Raw genomic sequence first — 20,292 nt, forward strand, 5'->3', positions numbered from 1 at the left:
TCTCTGGGACATTAAAAAAATCATGATGTTCGACCAATTCAGAAAAACAATATTCGTTTTTTTTTCTTGTTCTAGAGGTTATACTATATTTCGATTCTGATCAAGAAATTCTGAATATTAAGTTTTACATTTTTTTTGTTATGAATTTCATGACTTCTGAAAATCTATAAAATAGATTTTTATTACATAATATATAATATATTATAATTATTTTAAAGATTTTCAATTAAGAATAATGTATTATATTCATATCTTTATAACATTTACAATCTAAACTTTTTAAAATTCTTTATATATTCTTGATAATTACTTTTTGTAGGCATAAATAGATCTTATACTAATTAATGTATGAATATATTTTTTTTTAAACGGATGAACAGTTTAACGCTATTAACAGCTTCCTCATTAATAATACCTTGTATATATGTTCGTAACATATGCGTTTTACTCCAAACAGTCTGTGTTACTGATACGTTTTACTTACTATTAATTTTTGTGTAATATTTTACAAATAATCTAATAAAATTTCGTTTCTTATAATAAATAAATATTAAAGCTTAATAAAAGTGATATTTCTGAAACAGGATAAACAATTTACACCAAAATTTTTAATAATTGATTGGTTGATCTGTCTACGCACATAGCACCAGTATCGAATCAAAGCAAATTTGAGTTTATATGGCAATTACTAAAGAACTTTTACAGTTTTTTCTTTACAATATTAAAGAACTGTTTAACAAGACCCGCTTCAGCCGGATGCAGGAGTATCTACTTCCGGCAGTCAAAGAAAAGCTTTTGTTTGTGAACTGTGAAGTCCTATATTCGGGAAAAATGATCAGAGACTGCATTTACAATTCGACAACAGAACGTCGGACACAGCAGTATCAAATGCTAAGAAAGACTATCAAAGAAACTGCTTTAATACAATAGTGACACATGGGGAGCATCGTTATGAAAAATATCAGTTTAAAAAAATCAAACGGACGATCTTTTAAATTCTTCGGCAATTTAGAAAAACTAAAGAAAATGGATAAGGAAATATTGTTTAAAAACTGGAAAATAAATTGACTAACGAAAACATAACAAACCGAATTTGATTTCGCAATTTTAATTTGATTCCTTAACCGAATTTGATTTCGCAATTTTAATTTGTCAAAAAAAGTTTTCGCCGAAAGTAGGTAATGTGGTTGTTTGAAATCTTTGAATTGTCATTTGTTTAGAGCAGTGGTTCCCAACCGGTGTTCCGCGGAACACTGGTGTTCCGTAAGCATCTCCCAAGTGTTCCGCAGATTTAGTTGCAAATCGGAAAGTGTACAATCGTATTCGAGCCGCCGAATATCAAAAAATTAAAATCATAAAATTTTCATAAACTTAAATATATATGTACGACTCGTACTTGTGGAGTGTACTACTGTTTCGAATAAGATAAAGGCAACGATAAAAACTGAATGAAATATGTAAAAAACATCAGGCACAAGTTTCCCATTAAAGTTATTTAGATATATTTTTTCCTGTCTTAGAATTGGCGTTAATAATATGAGTAGAGATTTTGAATTATAACTGCTCAATTCTAATAAAATAACTGATGACAAGCTTATGTATTTCATATTAACTTAAGTAAGTGTTCCTCTAAAAAAAATTGCTCACAAAAGTGTTCCGCATCCTAGAAAAGGTTGGGAACCACTGGTTTAGAGAATTAATTTCTCATTACAGCAGGTTTTTATTTAAGAAAATAAGATTTCGAAAACTCTCGGGATCGACTTTGCTTATTTTCTTGTCTCAAATTTAACCAGAGATGTTGAACAGATGTTGTCAATACGCAGTTTTTTAATTTATTTATTCGAATTTCAAAACGTGTTTTTAAAAATTATGATAGAAAATATGGTTTATCATATAACCACAATCGCCATACATTTGTTTAAAAAACATACTTATTAATTTTTTAAATATTTCTAACTTTTGAGGTAGCCTTTCCTATTTGGCACTTCTGAATCCGTCACTGCATCCATGGCGTAAGGGCATTATTTAGTGTTTGAATTAATATATACTGTATATACATTTTTATCAACCCGTGTTTGAGTATTTGAGGATAGTATTCACCCATATCTAATTACTTTTCCAGGAATAATTTAATTTTTACTATATCTCTCATTTGAATATATGTAATATTTTAATGAATTAAACTATTATTTGGAATTCTCTTTCTTAAATACGAAAATTGTTTCGATAAAGATTTTACACTTACAAATGGGCAAATACTATTCGCGAATTCTCGATATATAGGTTTTAGAAAATTTTAATTAAATTACTTAAGTCACTCAAGATCAAATGATATATAGACCTATACAGAAATTTTTCTCGTGTCTACAAGAATGGGAATGTATGTTACGTGGTACAGGTAAAAATGGTTTGGCATACAGAATTTTTCATGCTTTGAAACAGACTATAATTTAAATGAGATAAACCTAGTTAGTTTTTGTTTTTAGTGTAGTAAATCCATATTATATTTTTCTCGATATTTTTCAAGCAGATCTCATAGAATAACGCATTAGTTTATATAAGGCTAAGCAATTATCTGGTTTATGACGATTGGAAGACCTAGAAGTTAAGCCGAAAGCCTATCGTGTTTGGAAACCCGGAATCGAATTCAGACGGGTCGAACAACCCCAAGAATCTTTCAGAGGTTGTTCTCCTGAGTATGTCAAGACCAGTCCCTCATTGTAAATTTGGCCGAATCCAAAGTGAGTTTGCTTAGTGTCCGCAGCATGAAAATTTTATACTAAAAACAAAAAATTCTGGATCACATTTTTATATTTCCATTCAGCAATTATTAGAAAATAGACAAAACTTTATACTGTTTGTTAAAATTTGAATAATAATTTATAACTTATAATCTTTTTAAAATATTTGTGTCTTCATTCTTATGCGTTGCATTTGATTTATATTAAACTTGTCGTTTCTCCATATTGTAATTAATTTAATATTGAATATTTTCAGAAGTTCATATACAGTAACAATTTGCATTCTGAAGAAATAATTTTAAATGAACAACACAAGGCGGCTGTCATTTAATCGTGAGTGAAGAGTTAATGCCGCCATGTTACAACTAGTAGTTCTGTATTGGCACAATAAGGAAATATAAGCATCTTGGTTTAATGAAAACTGTTCACGGTGAAATTAAAACGAAATTAAAGGAACTGCATGGTCCAAATTAGAATAACCATGTCGTATTTACACCGTAATATCAGAAAAGATGGGTATTTAAATGGCATTTAAATTACTATTTCTAGAAGTCATTTCATATAATTAAAAAACAAGTGAGGACCCGTGTACAGGGCCGGATTTTCCTATAGGCTAACTAGGCTTCAGCCTAGGGCCTCAAGATCAAGAGGGGCCTACATTCAAATTGTTAGCAAAATTAAAGTTACACTATTCTAAAGACAGTGAACACTAAAACACTGAACCGAAAATAAGAAGAAATTCTACGCATATGACTAATAAACAAACTTAAAAATGGGAGGTGAAAGGCCTCATAAGTGGAATAGCCTAGGGCCTCTTTTCATCTAAATCCGGCCCTGCCCGTGTATATTGTAATGTGGAATCTAATAACTTTATACTAATATTGTTATAATAAGTGGGAAATCTTATATTCGGATTCTCAATACGATTCAGCTAGTAAACTGACTGAAAGTGAGCTCTAAAATAATGTTCTTACTGAAGGAGCACATTTCATTCATCAAAACTGAAGTGGCAAGTGAGAGGAATTCTGTAAAGTGTCACAAAGGACTTGTTAAAGCTTGTAGTGATGCGGCAACTTCCATATCCAACGGTATTCGTGTGCGTTTGTTAATAGCGGTCGCTTTGCGTCTCCGCTATTACGGGAATGCGCTGCTGTTCGTAGGTATTTAGGAACGACTGTGAAAGAAAGAAAGATGGAGCCCGTACAACCGATGGTATCGTGATAGAGTGATCTATGATTTTAAAATATGTGTTTAGAGACAAAAGAAGGGTCCCAATTGTAAAATTTAATCATAAAATGGATTATCTTGCCGACAGAGCATTCAAAGTAGCCATGAAAAATATTAGAATGCCGGCTACCATTCGGGAAAAAAAAAAAAAAAAAAAAAAAAAATTGAGAAGACACATCACCACATGCACTAACTTGCGTTTTCACAACTTTCTAATTTTCATTCATAAAAACCATATAATGGACCCCGAAACGAAACTATCTGAGCCATGGAGGATGCCAGTTACTTTCCACCGTAAACTACTACTACAAGCGGCCGTTTTTGACATGCGATGGCGCGTACTCCGGCCGGAATATAGGAACGCGTTTCGCAGGAATTTTTAAACGGATGCCGCTCGAGCGGAGTTATCAGGAAGAATAAAAGAACGCACTCAACGTTTTCCACAAAGGACGACGAAGGATGAGTTCGGTAGTGTTCGTTGTCCTGTACGAACGACGAACACCACCGAACCACTGCTTGATATGGAAATGCCGTGTCACCATAAACTTCAACAAGTCCTCTGTGACACTTTACAAAGTTTCTTTCACGTACCATTTGAATTTTGATGAAGAAAGTTTGCTCCTTTCAGCGAGAACATTGTTTTAGAGTGCACTACGACTATGATGATAGTCAACGTAGTGCTGCCTCTAAATATCAATCTGTAAAGCTACGATATTTCACGTGCAGAGGGTAAATGGAGCTATATTACACAATGCACGATTCATTTTTGCTACAAGTGGCAGTGGGCAATATAATTGAGTAATCACTTTAATTGAAATGGTCCTGTAATTATTGGTGACTGGATGGCCGAATAGTTAAAATAATTAAGTGAAGTCTTGCTTATCCACGTATGTTCAACTAGTCAACAATGTGGTTTCAAGACTTTTGTTTTATTGGAATTTTGATGGATTTGACGTATCGTTAGTTTTTCAATTTCTCCCTGCAGGATATTGACAGCTTTATAAGTATTTAATTTTATACTCATTATTAGATATCTACGTTTATATCACATGATTAATTACCATTTGTGCTATGTGTGAACGCCACTTGCAAGCATTCCACTCGTCTTCAAATCAACGATAAGATCGCGCTTGCGAGAAACAAAACAGGATAAAGGTGAAACGAACAATCAGAAGCATCGACAGGCGATATATTTGGCGATTCCATGTCGCTGCGTGCGTATTAAAATTATGCCAGCTATGATACAAATCAAACCGGACTGTTATAATTTATTGTGTCGAGTTGAATGTAGTTCGCAATCCCTTGTCCAATTGCAGTTCAAGCCCTCTCCTAATAGGCAAAATTGTGGTGTTCATATATTCTTAATATTATTGTCTTTGTGTTTGGTTGAGTTGGTTTGTTTCATGGGATATCCAACGCAAAACATGGACGAACCATCAGGAGAGTGTTTCCCGGAAGTTTTTTATTTTTTGAGGAATTGGCCTCTATTTAGATGTTAGACACGTGAAGAATATCTGGTAAACCCCACGCGGTCAGGCGCGAACCCGTGACCACCAGAGTGCAGATGTTTTTTCCACTTCGCCATTGGTGGACTTGATGATTGGATGGACTTGTCCTTGCGTTAACCAATCAACTACAATTAAAATTAATTTTATAAATCAACTGATCAACTAAAAATGAATTATTGTAGATGTTATAAATGCGAATTCTTTCGAATTTTTCTGTAATTTTAAATTTTAACATTATTTTTTCATTAATAAAATTTTTATTTTTCCAGAAACCTAAATTTTTAATTAGGAGAAATTTTATAATTCAAAAATCGGAGGTCGCTGCAATCTGATAGCACTGCAGCAATTGAAGCGATCGTTGGATTAGGATATTTCACAGATCATATTAGAACGTTGCACCGCAGATAAGTTAAAGTGCTCTTGATGAACCATATTTCCTCTGAGGATTATTCCTGAAAGCCTTGAATTTGCATGTAAGTTGTCTTATAGTCTACGTTGCTTCGATTTTATAGTTACGTTGACTATGCTTTAACTCCTGTTTAATTATTTGATGGGAGCAGGATGCAAGCACGTAATTGACATTTATTTATTTACGATTGTTTTCCAGTCTTTTTCTTGTTTATCATCAATTCTTCTCATAATATTTAATGATAATTCTCGAACATTGCCAAGATATAACAAATGATTTTCTTAACAGTTAATACGTGTGTTTTCAGATACTGCAGAAGACTTCTAAGTTAGTCAATATTTAGGAATTAATCAAAAACGATGGATTTTTTGAAGCATTTAATGGGAAAAATATGTATGTAAATATATGTAATAATGTTGTTTATGATGATGGTGAAATGGTATTATTTAATGAAAATTTTATATTTATTGATTCACGTATTATGATGCAAATTGAAAAAATTAGAATGAATGCAGCAAATTAATTTGTTGGCGTTTTCTCCTGTTTCCACTTCATTTAATGTCTGAAAGTTCTGAAACATTCCATGCTGTTTGTTCATTCTCTAATAAGTATTTTTTAATTGTTTACAGATTGCTGTATGGATTTGCTTTTGAAACGTAAAAATGTCATTAATATTTCGACAACTTTTTATCTTGTTTTATTTCAGTTTATTTTTTAAAACAGAGCTCAAACTTCTGCAAATTAAATGCGTATTAATAACATATGTTGTTTACAGTTAATACTTATCATCATTAATAAATTTGCAGATTAAAAAATATAAGCATTTATCAATACTCACAATATATATACTTGTGTGTATGTATAAGAAAGAAGTAGAATATCATGTTTTACACACTATAGGAAAAAACAAGTAAGTAACAAAATAAAAAAATTATTAAAATACCAACATGCTAAATCTGCATGCACACTTTAATTGTTAGCAAAAAGTGAAAAAATGAAAAAAGTTAGTTATATTAACGTAAAATAGTTATCATATACTAGTGAAATATATTGTAGAATAAAAGTTTAATAAATATGGATGGAAGATGGCATTTCATTTTAGTAAAGTGTAACTTGCATGACAATAATGTCATATTATTGATTTTCAAGAGATCAAAAAGAAAATGAATTAAACAGAAAAATGTCATATGAATATATCATGTTCCATGTATTCATGTTTGCATCTCATTCTCTCTTCTTGTTGTTTGTTTAATTTTTTTTCTAAAAAAATTAAGTGTCAATAATTTATATTTTTTTAGTAATTTATTTTAATGCTGCTTGATAAATTCAATCATAAAAGTTTTAGGTTTATTATTATTTTCTTTTTTTGTTTTCTCAAATTATGATGTGAACAAATTTTAATTAACTATTGAATATTGTTATAAATTTTTTTTCTTCATATATTAATATATAACAGTTTTCAATTTTAGCTATTTATTATACAGTTTATTTTTGCATTGTTTATTTTTAGGATTATTACTAAAACATTTTTTTAATTGACTATAATTTTTTGTAAATGAATGAATAAATATAAATGCATATATAAAATACAATGAAATGATAAATACAAAATTATAGAAACAATATGTATGAATGAACAAATTTGGAAGCACAGAAATAGTGATTAGAATCCCAAATAGTAATTTTTTTTGTCATTATGCAGAAGTAAGATAATTAATATGCATATGCAGAGTATGTTACTTTGCGAAATGTGTTTAATGACATTATAAAAAGCATTAATGATAAATAATATCATATTGAAGTAATATGTTATATTTCTGTAAGCATTCTGTAAATTAACAGTTCCTGAAAATTTTAATTTACTGGCAAGGAATAAATTTTAAAAATTTTCTAAAGTGTTTGTAGTGCTTTGGCATCTTGGCTGTTGAGAACCTTCTTCCTCAAATTATGTTCATATATCTAACTCAACTCTGTTCATATGTCAAGTGTTTTTCAACTAGGTTCATACACCAGCAGAGACAATTATGTAATGCAGCGGTTTCCAAAGTGTGCGCCGCGATGTCCTAGGGAGACGCGGCTTCCTCAGAAACACCACGAAATAATATAAAATTTTCATAATTTTACTCTCACTTTCAATTCAATGTGATAAGATGCAACATCTAGCAGACCTGCTGCAAATCATTAACTCACTAATATAGGTGGCACATCGCAAAATGCAAAAAGCCTCATACCATTGCAGAACTTGTTCTACCAGCCGGTAGAATGAGTTCTGCAATGGTATGAGGCTTTTTGCATTGTAGATATGGTGAACATTATGATTGGTGAGGGGAAGCTGGGAAGCAGCTTTCAAAAGTGCTTTTGTCCAACAACACTGGAAAACAGCTTTCAAAAGTGCCTTTGTCCAATAACATCATCAGTCGCAGAATACAGCACATAGCGAAGGACTTGAAATGTTCAGTCAATTGAAAAAATAAAAGGGAAGAAATTTGGGTTGCAGCTGGATGAGGACACAGATAATAATAATGATGCTCACTCGGTTTGCTATGTACAGCTTATAGATAGTAATAACATTGAAGAAGACCTTCTCTTTTGAAAAAGTATTACTGCTGGTGCTAAGGCTACGACTTGTTCGAATACTTGATATTTTTATATCCAAAAATAATTTGGAGTGGACCAAATGAGTTGATATCTGTACTGATAGTGTTCATTCTGTGTCTGACTGTTATGGAAAATTGCAAGCACTTATACAAAGCAAAGCCCCTTGATCAACTGTGGACCCATCATGTTATTCACTCACATCAAAATATCTGTTTTACATTGAACCAGACCTTAGAATATGTAGTGAATGTAGTAAAATTTATGAAGACTTGGCTTTAGAAGGCAAGATTTTTCAAACTTTTGAGGATAGGGGATCAGAGCACATGTCTTTGTTGTCACATATCACAGCACTTTGCAATGGCTCTCTTGTGATAATGTTTTGTCTTGTACATTTGAACTGCAACAGGAAATTTATATTTTTCTCAAAGAGGAAGAACTCGAGTATGTAGAAAATTTTGTGAATGAAGAGTTTTTTGGTAAAACTACTATACTTATGTGATATTTTTGAAAAGCTAAATGCTCTGAATCTCTCCCTGCAGGGAAGTAACATGCACCTTTTAAACTCAATTGAGAAAATTTCAGCTATCATAAAAAGATTAAAACTATGAAAAAGAAAAATAACCGAAGACAGAGGAAAAGAATGTGTGGGAACGCTGAGAGGTAGGACGGAGTCGTACCTCCTTTTTGGCAGGTGTTCAGGTCAGTAAGACCCACCCCACTGTCAAGGATGGCTAAATTTTGGTGATATCCCGACTTGTCGGGATTGGGTAATTATTTGTCAGGTCGAGTGGAGGAAGTGTGTGGGGTCGTCGATAAGAAAAGGCAATATACGTAATAACAGGACAACACAGATAATGGTTTATTTGAATATAGAAACTACTACAGAGAAGCTACACATCCCGTCCCTAATCGCGGGAGAGAGAGAGTTCACAATGGTTGGGGGAATCATACCTCGTCGATGTATTGATAGCGATCGCCGGTTGTTCTTCGGCGCTGGCAGTGGGCTCAGGCGGTGGTCGGAGGGGTGGTCAGGCTCGTCTTTGGTGGCATCGGCGTCTTCAAGTTGGCCCTCGCTTTCGACTCTGTTTCGACGGGACGTTTGTCGTCGTCCTAGGTTCAGCCACCCCGTTCTCAGATATCTCCCCCCTATTTATACTCCCGATCGCGTCTGCTACGATCACCAATCGCGACGGAAGGTGATGATTCGGGCTCTGTGACTCAGAAGTCGGATCCGGAGAGGAGGGAAGCGAGTTTGACGGCGGAAGACTGTACATCCTTCGAATCTTGATCGTTATCTCTCGAGAAGTTTGAACGATAAAATTTTAAATGTTGATAATTTTCATTTATAAAACATTAAAATCGGACTGGCCGGCTTAATTTGGTCCTCACAAATGTCTCCCCTGGTTGCCACATTTTTTGACCTTCAGTGGAGTTGATTTCTCTCAAGGTGTGAAATCTATTTATGAAGAACATTTATCACAGTTTATCACCTGGTTTGAGAAATATTTTCAAAATTACAATATCAATAAATTTGCATGGATTCAAGATTCATTTAATGTCAGTTCTCCACTTGAATTTACTGCTGCAGAAGAAGAGAATCTTATTGAGTTGTCTTGTGACAATACATTGAAAACAAAATTTAGCAGCATGGAATTAACTGAACTTTGGATATCAGTAAAAGATGAATATTCCTACAGCTCAGAGAATCTTAATTTCATTTGCAACTTCTTATTTGTGCAAAGCTGAGTTTGTCGCTGTGATAAAAACTAAGCATTGCACAAAAATCAATGTGGAGAAGGAAATGAACCCTTTCGTGCAGGAGGAAAGAATCTTTATCAGGAAAAGTTAATGGAGGTATTTTTTCGACCCTGATGTAGATGGGTATTTCAATTGTGCACACCTCATATATATAGCTCTGTCCAGAAGTAATATCTCAGATATTTAGAGCAGGTAGAAATTTACAAAGTTGCCCAAAAAAAATACTGCCATTAACTTTTGCAATGTAGATTCCTTCCCCTGCATGGAAGATGTTCTACAAACTGTAAACTTTCTATCCTCTTTCCCACCTTTTCTCTTTCTTATATCATCTCTTCTTTTGACACTTGTATGGTAATCCCTCATTATTTTAACAGCTATGGGGTTATTTAGTCTGAGGATGACCATTTAACACAGTCAAAAATATTAGCCCTGTTACATTTTTCTGCTGATTTTGGTTGCTGTTTTTATTAAGTTTACCCAGTTGTGAGTGGTTTTGTCCACACACCAATACTTAACAACATATGGCAAGTTTCTTTCATACTCTTAGCAAAATATCAGTTAGTGTAGTTACTGCTTTTGATTGCATTCTCCTACATATACTTGTTAATACCTTTTCATACATTATATACTTATTTGTTAATACATTATTATTTATTCTGCATTTACTGTTCACCTATTTATTGTGTGTGCAATAGATTTCAAATTCATTACATTCTTCTGCATGTAAGATTCTTTGTTCCATTCACTTTCTGATGAGACAATCTTAATTTATCAAAAATGCTTAGTTTAGTATTAAAAATGTTTAGTTAACACCAAATGTCTTAGACAAACAAAAACTGATTGATAAATTCATAATTGCAGTATGTATGGTTGTATAATCCAGCACAAATTGTAATTATCAACTTTTCTAAATACAGATAACTTCTGTAAAGGTTATCTGCACAAAATTACAAATTATGAATTTCAGCTTTATATATGCTGGAAATAAAGATTCTCCTAATTTGCAGTATATCATATATAATATAATATTACTAAATACTTTTCTCTCACTAAATTTGGAAGCCAATCATGTTGAATATAGTTTTTTAAAAAGACATTGGGACTTGCTGAAAAATTCTTAAAAACTTTTAATGCTTAAACTTGCTAAAACAAATAATGAAAATGTAACAATCATCTTATTAAGCTACCATACTATAATTAATGGCAAAGATCAAGATCACATTATTGGAGAAGTGCTTATCAAGTCTTGTATAAAAAGATATTGTAACATATATGTTAAACCAGTGATTCCCAAACTTTTTCGATCCCACTGCCCCCTTTGTTCCATAAAGTTATACCCAATGCCCCGTAACCCATTTTCTCTTGTGTGAGAAAGGATTGGAAATATTCTTAGGAAAACTTTTCTATGAATTTCACACTTTGTGCCTTTACCGTACATTGTTCTCAACATCTGGAAATCATTAAACGCAATGTTTCCTCTTATCCGTTTAACAGAGGAAAGGGAATGGCTGTCAGTGACCCTAACTTTTGCCTTTGGTCACCGTTAAGTACCCTGCCTCCAGTGCCCCCTAGATTTACTCACCGCCCACAAGAGGGCGTTATCGCCAACTTTGAGAAACGCTGTGTTAAACAAAGCAGTTTGCCCATAATATTAGTACAGAACAGTTATTAATATTGCTGCATATCGAGATCTTTCTGCTGATGTAGAAAAAGAGCTAGTTGACTGAAACTTTGAATTGAAAATTCATTGGAGAAAGATGCAGAGTTGTGGAGTCTCAGTAAAATTTTTTTGACCCCTGTGATGTGATGTTGAATTTTACTATTTGTAAAATGTGAAGTGTGAAAAATGCTTTTTAGTTAGTATCTAAAGAAATTTCTTAGAAAATGGACACTTTGACAAATTTAAAGAGACATTCATCTATAAAGGCTATTTCACAACAGAATTTTATGCATATTGCATAAGACATGCTCTATACTTCAGAAACTACTTTGCAGACAAAATTACATCATTCATAAAATTGTTATTTTTTGCATTTTATTGTATTTAATTTTTTAAATAAGGATTTAAATTTAATTCAATCAATTTTTGATAATTAACTAATAAAAGTGGAATTCTTTTGTCTGATTGAGATGTAGTATATTTCTCTATGTACTGAAAAGTTTTTCTGAGGTAAATTTGTTATATCCATTTTTCTTGATTCTCACCATAAATCTTAGTATACAGAAATTTTAGATAAAAATATTCAGATGCCCATGGTATCTTTCTTATAAAAAAAAATCAGTATTGACATTTTTAAAAGGGAAAAGGTTGGAGTTACACACTTCAAATTTGTCAGTCTATTTGTTTACTAACTCCTCCATGCTGGATAGATGAAGAAAATGACCTTTCAAGACTTTCAGTGTTGTTAGTATCTATTCAATACAGTGGTATTTTGTACTTTGAATGTTAAATTTATGGCAAGGATATATGGCAGTTGGAGGGATAACTTGCCAACTGCCATATATCCTTGGGCTATAATTTGGCAATAATAAATATTTATTAGTAAGTTATTATTGTCAAATTATAGCCTGAGGATATACAGCAACTGGAGGGTTATAAATAGTATTTCACTTGTAAATATTAGTGATGTAACAAATAGTATATTTGGCCAGGAGAGTGGGCGAATGGCCGAATATTTAGCCAAACTATTGGGCATCATTAATGCACGTACGAAAATTGGCACAGAAACTGCATTATGGCAATGATTGCTCACCTTGCTCTCTATTGGTGCACTGTCACTACAATTTTCTCTTCCAGTAGGTCTAAATTATTTAAATTAATTAATTAAATTATAATTATTAAAGTTAATATGAGATGGTGCCTAACGTCTACCTCTAGTGCCAAATTGGTTTATAATTTATGTAATAGCTGTAAATAACCCGATATGATTCGGCAGTTGTTGGTATTTAGATGTAAGTTATAACTTATAAATTATTTTATTTGCAATCGATCTTTTTAACTCTTTAAGCACTAAAATTTTGTTTTTACTATGTATTTGTAGACTGAATAGTACCCTAATGACATACTTTAGTGGGGACATATGGTCTAGTTTCTCCCCAGTTGTGAAACAGTTCAAATATATTATTGGGGGTTTCTATTTGTGAAGTTTTGTTGCTATTGTTTTTGTCAATATTTTTAAAATTAACATGATTTCAAATGTTATCTTTTGTATATAATGAGAAATGCTCATTCTTTGCTTTATATATAAAATAAATTATATATTAGTTACTCATCTTCTGGAAATAGATAAATAATTCTTTCATTAAATACGATAAATTTCAATAAAACGTTTCTTAAATCATTTTAAAATATCATAAAAAATATTAAAATATACGCAAATACAAATATAACATAATTAACTAAACAATAACATTAATGCCTGATACATTCTAACCTACACACCATCAATGCCATAAGATATCGGGCTAGATAAAGGCTATAATATTATTTAATTATGAAATAGTATCTAACTCTAGTATGAAATTATTTCTTATTAACTTTAATAATTATAATTTAATGTTCAGAATTAATAAAAGTTACCAAAATGATTAATTTACTGTGTTTTTGTTATTTATTACTCCTGTTGTTAGGTATTGGGTATTTGGCCGAATAGTGATTAAATATTCGGTATTCAGCTGGATAGTGATTTTTAAATATTCAGTATTTGGCTGAATAGTGAAAAATAGGCCGAATACCGAGTAGTAACCGAATATTCATTACATCACTAGTAAATATCAATAGAATCTTTGTCATTAAAAGTATAGCAAACTTTTGAATAGAAGTTGTAAAAATTAGAAGTGTAATTAATTAGTCCAAATCAAAAATGAAACCTAAACAAATATTCACAAAACTTTCTCAACAATTGGGGAATTTAAATTTAATTTAAAATTAACTTTTTATAAAAAATAACAAAGTAACTCAGAACTAGATTTTTTATAAACAAAACAGATTCTTATGATCTAAACTGCCTAACCATCACACCAAAAGTTTCAGAAAATACTTTTTGTCAATCGAACTTTTCTCACTTGTGTTCTGTAGCTTCACCTTTTCATCTTCAGTCACCAGGATTTTTGTATGCTCTGATGTGACTTCACAATTAATTATGCCACTTTAACTCATTTACATAATATAAACTAATAGTTATTTCTTAACTTTGCAATCTTTTGGCTATAATAGTCTTTCCAATCTTTCCAAAAAAGTTCTCTGATTTTTAAAAATCTGTAACAAAAGCATTAAGAGAGAGTCTTTTTAACTTCACTCAGAGATTGCTTAATCCAAGATGCTGTTGATAGATTGGCTTTGTCAGCCAATCTCTAAGTGAAGAAAATATGTAGTTTAATTAAAATACCCACAGCTATTATATGATTAAAATCAGTATTTAGCATATTGGATTTTAAGGAGTTTATAAGAAAACTTTATATATATTTATAAATTGTTAAGCTTCATCTTCATGATGATTAACAACAATTATTTAAAATTTAGTAAATCAATTTGTTTAAAAGTTTATTACTGAATTAAAATAACTACATGTATTTAAAATTTTTTAAAATATATAATTAGAAGAAAAATTGATTTTAAAATAGCAATTATCTCTATAATTACTATAAACAAACTTGCAGTTAATATTGACTCTAATAAAATTATTAATAATGTGTTTATGATTTATATTATAAAAGTAGCTTTTCTAATTGTTTTAATTATTAATGAATTTTTTTTTTAAATGTGAATTTTAGTTTTTTAAAACATATTTTAAGGAATAAATACTTAGATTTACTCTTATAGTAGTTAAAAATTTAGCTTTTTAAATACCATAGTATTATTTTTTATTAATACTAGAAGTTTGAATCTTTGTATTAATAAATAGAATCATTAGAAAAGTTGCTATATTTTTCATAATTAAAAATGATTTGAAGCATTAACTAAATTATAAATTTAAAATTGCTTGAAATAAGATGTTTAAACTTTTTATTTCCTTCCACTTTTCTTATTTAACAAATTATCTTTTTCTGTGAAAAAAATCTTTGGAAGCTTTACTCTGTTTTCAAAAATTCTGATTGTGAACACTAGACAATTGAATAAAAAATATCACTAATTTCTTTCAGGGTATCTAAAGATAATTAAACAAGATGGATATAAGTAGTGCCTTGAAGTCTTTAACAGTAGCAGTCAATCAACATAATATTAATGCAACGGAACAAAATTTAATTCAATTACAGAGAAGTCTTGATATCTTAATTGGTTTAACCACAAAAATGACAGATTTTGATGAATCAGATACAGAAAGTTTAGTTTTAACAGAATCAATTTCAAGCTTATCAAATATTTTTCTCAATGCTAAATCAAAATTAGGATTAATTCAGAGAGTTTTGACATTATTACAAAACTTAATGCAAAGCCAAAAAATGAAAGAATTTCTATGTTCAAAATTTAATATTTATTCAGTTATTACAGTTCTTCTTCAAAATAATGATCATATTGAAACTGTTCTCAATCCTTGTCTTTTGCTATTAAGTAATATGACATATAATTTAAAAATTGATAAAATTGATAATCTTATGGAACAGTTAATATGTTTATTAATTAATCACATAGAAAATGAAAAACCAGATATTGAAATGTTATGCTTTCGCATACTTAGTAACTTGTGTCGGAAAAATTCTTCAGTTCAGTCATTTATAAAAAATATCCCAACTTCAAAACAATTGTATAAAATACTTATAGATAAACTTAATCATCCTTGCAGATATGTAATGATAAACTCATTATATATACTTGCAAATTTAATTTTAGATAATGAAATTGGTGAAAAATTATTCAGCACCAAAAATATAAATAAAACATTTCAGTTGATATTTAATCTTGCTGTTTCTGAAGACCTTCAAGCAAAACAAACTGCAATTGATCTTCTTATGGATTTATTGGAATCTCCAAATATGCTTAAGAAATTCATAAATTATAAATATTTAATACCTTCATTAGAGAAGATAATTCATAGTTGGTTAAAAAATGAGTCTGCCAGCAATACCATCTTAATTTTAAAGTTATTCTTAGGATTTATATCAGTTCCAAGTCTAAACACACAAATATCTTTGTTATTATTTCCAGTAAATGAAGAGTATAATTCAGATGTTATATTAAAATTAATTTCATGGACTGATAATTCTGAAGAGTTAGAAGTTTCGATACTATCAATACGACTCTTAATAGAAATTATAAAAGAACAGGTCACAAATGGAAAAACTTCTGCAATTGAATTAATTAAAATAAAATTTGATTATATAACAAATCAGATTGAACAAATACCAGTAAGCAAGAAAGAATTTGAGAAGCAAACATTTTTGTTGGAGATGTTGATTGAAATTTGCAAAATGTCTCAATATAAAAAATGCATTGCAAATTTATTAAACATCAATAATGTTGAAATGGTAATTATGAACCAGTTAGAAACAAATTGTCTTTGTTTGGGAGAAGACCCAGATGATTATTCACAAGATGGTGTTGCCATGATTTTAAATATTTTTACATTTCTGGCAGATTTAAATGATGAGATTAATATAATGGAACTCTTACATAGAATTATAAAACATAACAATATTACCTCACTTGTTTCTTTTGTGATTAGTTCAGAAGATTCAAAAAAAATTTATCAAGTAATGAAGTTAGCTTTAACATCAGAAATTCTTTGTGAATTGATTTCAAAAACTATTGCAATTAATAATAATTCAAATCGTTTATCAATTGAAAAAGAGGAAACTTTATGTAGAAGTAATTATGAATTAGAAAAAAATATAAAAAATAGTCTATTAGAAGAAAAGCATCTAGATAATGTTGACGAGATTATTAAAAAAATACAGAATGGATTGACTTTTGAAGAGATAAAATCATCAGAAATTATAGATATATATGATTATAAGATTGATGTTCTCGTGACAAAAAATCAACAACTTCAAGAATTAATTGATATCAAATCAGCAGCATTACAACAGACTGACCATCTTTTAAATCAGTTCAGAAGCCAGCAAATTCAGCATGAAACAGAAATGTTAAAAATGAGAAATCTCTTAAAACAGTTGAAATTTCAAAATGAAAAATTAGAGAATGAGTTTAAATTATCTGATCAGGTTCAAAAAGAACTTAAAACAAGTCTGAATACAGCAGAACAAACTATTAAAAAACAAAAGAAGAAATTAGAAGAACAACAGGAAACTATAAGTGAATTATCACAAACAATTAATAACAGGCAACAATCTTTAGAAAATATTCAGACTGAATATAATAATGTTTTGGAAATGAATACCATTTTACAGAGACATTCTGAAACTATGAAACAGAAACAAGACATATTAAATGAACAGATATCAGATTTGAATTTGGAGAAAAAAAATCTATTTAAGCAGTTGAAAGAGAAAGAGAATACTCTGAAGGAATTAAATGAAACAATCCAGAAATTAGAAGAAAGTCTACATGAAAAAGAGAAAAGCTGTGAAATATTACTTACAGAAAATAATTCTAAAACACAGCTTATTGAAAAGCTTCAATCAAACAAATGTAAACTAGAAGAGAAATTAAATTGTTTAGAACTTCTTTGTCAACAACAAGAAGTTACCATAAAAGATTATAATGTGCAGATCCGTAATTTAACAGAACAATTAGACAAACACAAGCAAATTACTGAAATGATTCATAATTTAAGTTCAGTGCCAGTTTCAACATCATCAGTATCATAAATTATACATATACCTTTTATGTTATAAATGTTTGGTTTGGATAAATATTTTTAATTAAAAATTAGTTTCTCTACTATTAAAACTTAAATATATAAAATTTTGTTTAAAAATAGTTTTGAATTTTAGAATGTATAATAAATAATTATTTGTTTATAAAATATTTTACTATTATATAAAGTTATTGTTTATGTGATTTATTAAATTTTAAAATTAAATCATGAAATTGAGTAACTATTGCAAGAGAATTTTTGTTTTTAGATTATATAGGATTTAAAAAAATTATGATTATATCATATATGATGTCTTTTTAATTAACAACCTGAATTATTGAACATATTTGCAAATTAGAAGAATATCCATGACTACAGATGCAACAAGCTTCAAATAACACTATATTGAAATTTTTGGAATATAATTCTTAAAAAATTATCAAATTATTAGAATCTCTGATAAAGATTATAATGTTGATGTTGACTTTCTGACAATCATCTGCTTCAAAGAAGTATCAATACATAATGTACAGTATCAACATGTTGAAATAGGGATCAATGACTGAATTTTGTTTAATTCAGTCATTGATATATGTTCATTTGCCAAATCAATTAACTCCACAAAACAAAAAGTAGACAAAATGATAAAATAATGTACATTATTTTTAAAATTTAAATAAACATTGTAGAATGTATTATTACAGGAATACCTTTTATCTAACAACATATAAAATAACAATTATTCCAAGGATATACTATTTTTACTCTTTTCACATAACTAAGAGAGTTAATCAATTTGGCCTGGAAATGGTTCACATAATCATTGGTCATTGATTTGTAGTAATATCTACAATACATAAATATTGTAGTCTGTGCAATGAAAAAGTAAACATGAATCAGCCTGAGTTAGAAGGGTCTGTCAGAAGAAAGGAATGGTAAGAGACATGATTAACATGTGAGTAGCATTAGAATTAAGAGTGAGTAATAAAATTTGTAAGGAAGTAAAACAATAAAATTGTTTATGATAAAGATAATATAAAAACATTTTAGAAATGTAAAAAACAAAATAGCTAAAAGAGATCATATCTGTCTTAACTTACAAAGGTCATGTGTTTCCTTCCAATTCCTTTCAATTGACATAGCCCCTTCCAGCTCAGGCTTACTGGTGCCTACTCTGTTACTGCAAGAACTAGTTTTAGTACTTTGATCTCTTACTATGCTCTACATCATTTCAATTTTACATATTTCCATGTAGTTTCATTATCATGTCTAGAATAAATAATGTATCAACTCTTTCAAAAACAGGTTCCAGAAAAATTTGCTTCTATCACATTGCACTGTCAACAGTAAAAAGGCAACTTTTTAGTTGTAAACTGTATTTGAGTAGTAAAATATTGTTTCATTTTAATTCATTTTTATGAAAAATTCTGCATATTTAGCCTATGGTATGTGAAATACAATAGTTTATATCATTAGTTATATCACCTCTTACAAAATTGGTCTAAGTATCACTTTTAATCATCTGTAGTGCCTGTGTGACTACTGAAGTATACAGACATAGGGTTGGGTAAGGGTATACAAGGAACCTTACAATTAGAACACCACCTTACTGAATGGTTATCAACAAACTTTATAACACTAAAGATCATATACACATACAAACTCACATTCATTTCTCAGTGGTAAAGGATTTACAACCAGATTGTAAATGTGACTACCTTGTTTCATTTGTAAATTTTCTGATGACTTAAGTTTGAAAAGAAGAAAAAATGTTTGCTAAATGAATTTAAGTTCTGTACTTTTTTCTTTAAGTACTCCAAAAGTTTTATTCATTAAAACCAAAACCAGGCTTATATGCATTTAGTGAATTAGTTATTAATTCTATTTTTACTAGGCAAGACTAAGATTTTATTTATTTGCATATGTTCCTACAAACATGGGCTTTTCATTCTCATCATAATTCTTTCTAACATCATTCCCTGATTATATTTCATTCCTTTAACTCTTTCTTCTTGAAGACTTTAAGTATTCATTTATTCCTAATTGCTGTTTGAGGTAGACAATTATTTTAATTTGAAATCAAATGATATTTTATTGATTGTATGTTTCAAAATTTCTTTTTTATGTATATTTTCTGTTTCAGCATTTTTCCAGTTTTAACTGAAACTTTATATTTTGTATTTGGAACTAATTTACTTTTTTAAATTTTCCTATTTTTCAAAATTATGAATTACAACTGAACAAGGTGAAAAACTTTAGAGACACCTTTTTGTACTTTTCTGGCATACAAATTT

At 29.8% G+C, this 20,292-nt stretch overlaps 1 protein-coding gene across 2 annotated transcripts in view; it reads left to right on the forward strand.

Annotated features, from left to right (window-relative positions):
• The first annotated feature begins 5,774 nt into the window (after positions 1–5,774).
• The window catches only part of LOC136976883 (microtubule-associated protein RP/EB family member 1-like), a 39,018-nt gene continuing 24,500 nt past the window's right edge, over positions 5,775–20,292 (forward strand). Inside the window, exons 1-2 of one of the 2 annotated variants that reach the window (XM_067272255.1) lie at positions 5,775–5,949; positions 15,384–18,223. In XM_067272255.1, coding sequence (XP_067128356.1) covers positions 15,408–18,008 — 2,601 coding nt within the window. In that variant the 5' untranslated portion in view covers positions 5,775–5,949; positions 15,384–15,407 and the 3' untranslated portion in view covers positions 18,009–18,223. Of the gene's footprint in view, positions 5,950–15,383; positions 18,224–20,292 lie in introns of those variants that run through there. The other variant, XM_067272256.1, reaches the window with a different exon arrangement.

The sequence above is a fragment of the Centruroides vittatus genome, unplaced genomic scaffold (genome assembly GCF_030686945.1).
Source record: "Centruroides vittatus isolate TY-2023 unplaced genomic scaffold, ASM3068694v2 contig_426, whole genome shotgun sequence".
In the NCBI taxonomy this organism is placed as follows: domain Eukaryota; kingdom Metazoa; phylum Arthropoda; class Arachnida; order Scorpiones; family Buthidae; genus Centruroides; species Centruroides vittatus.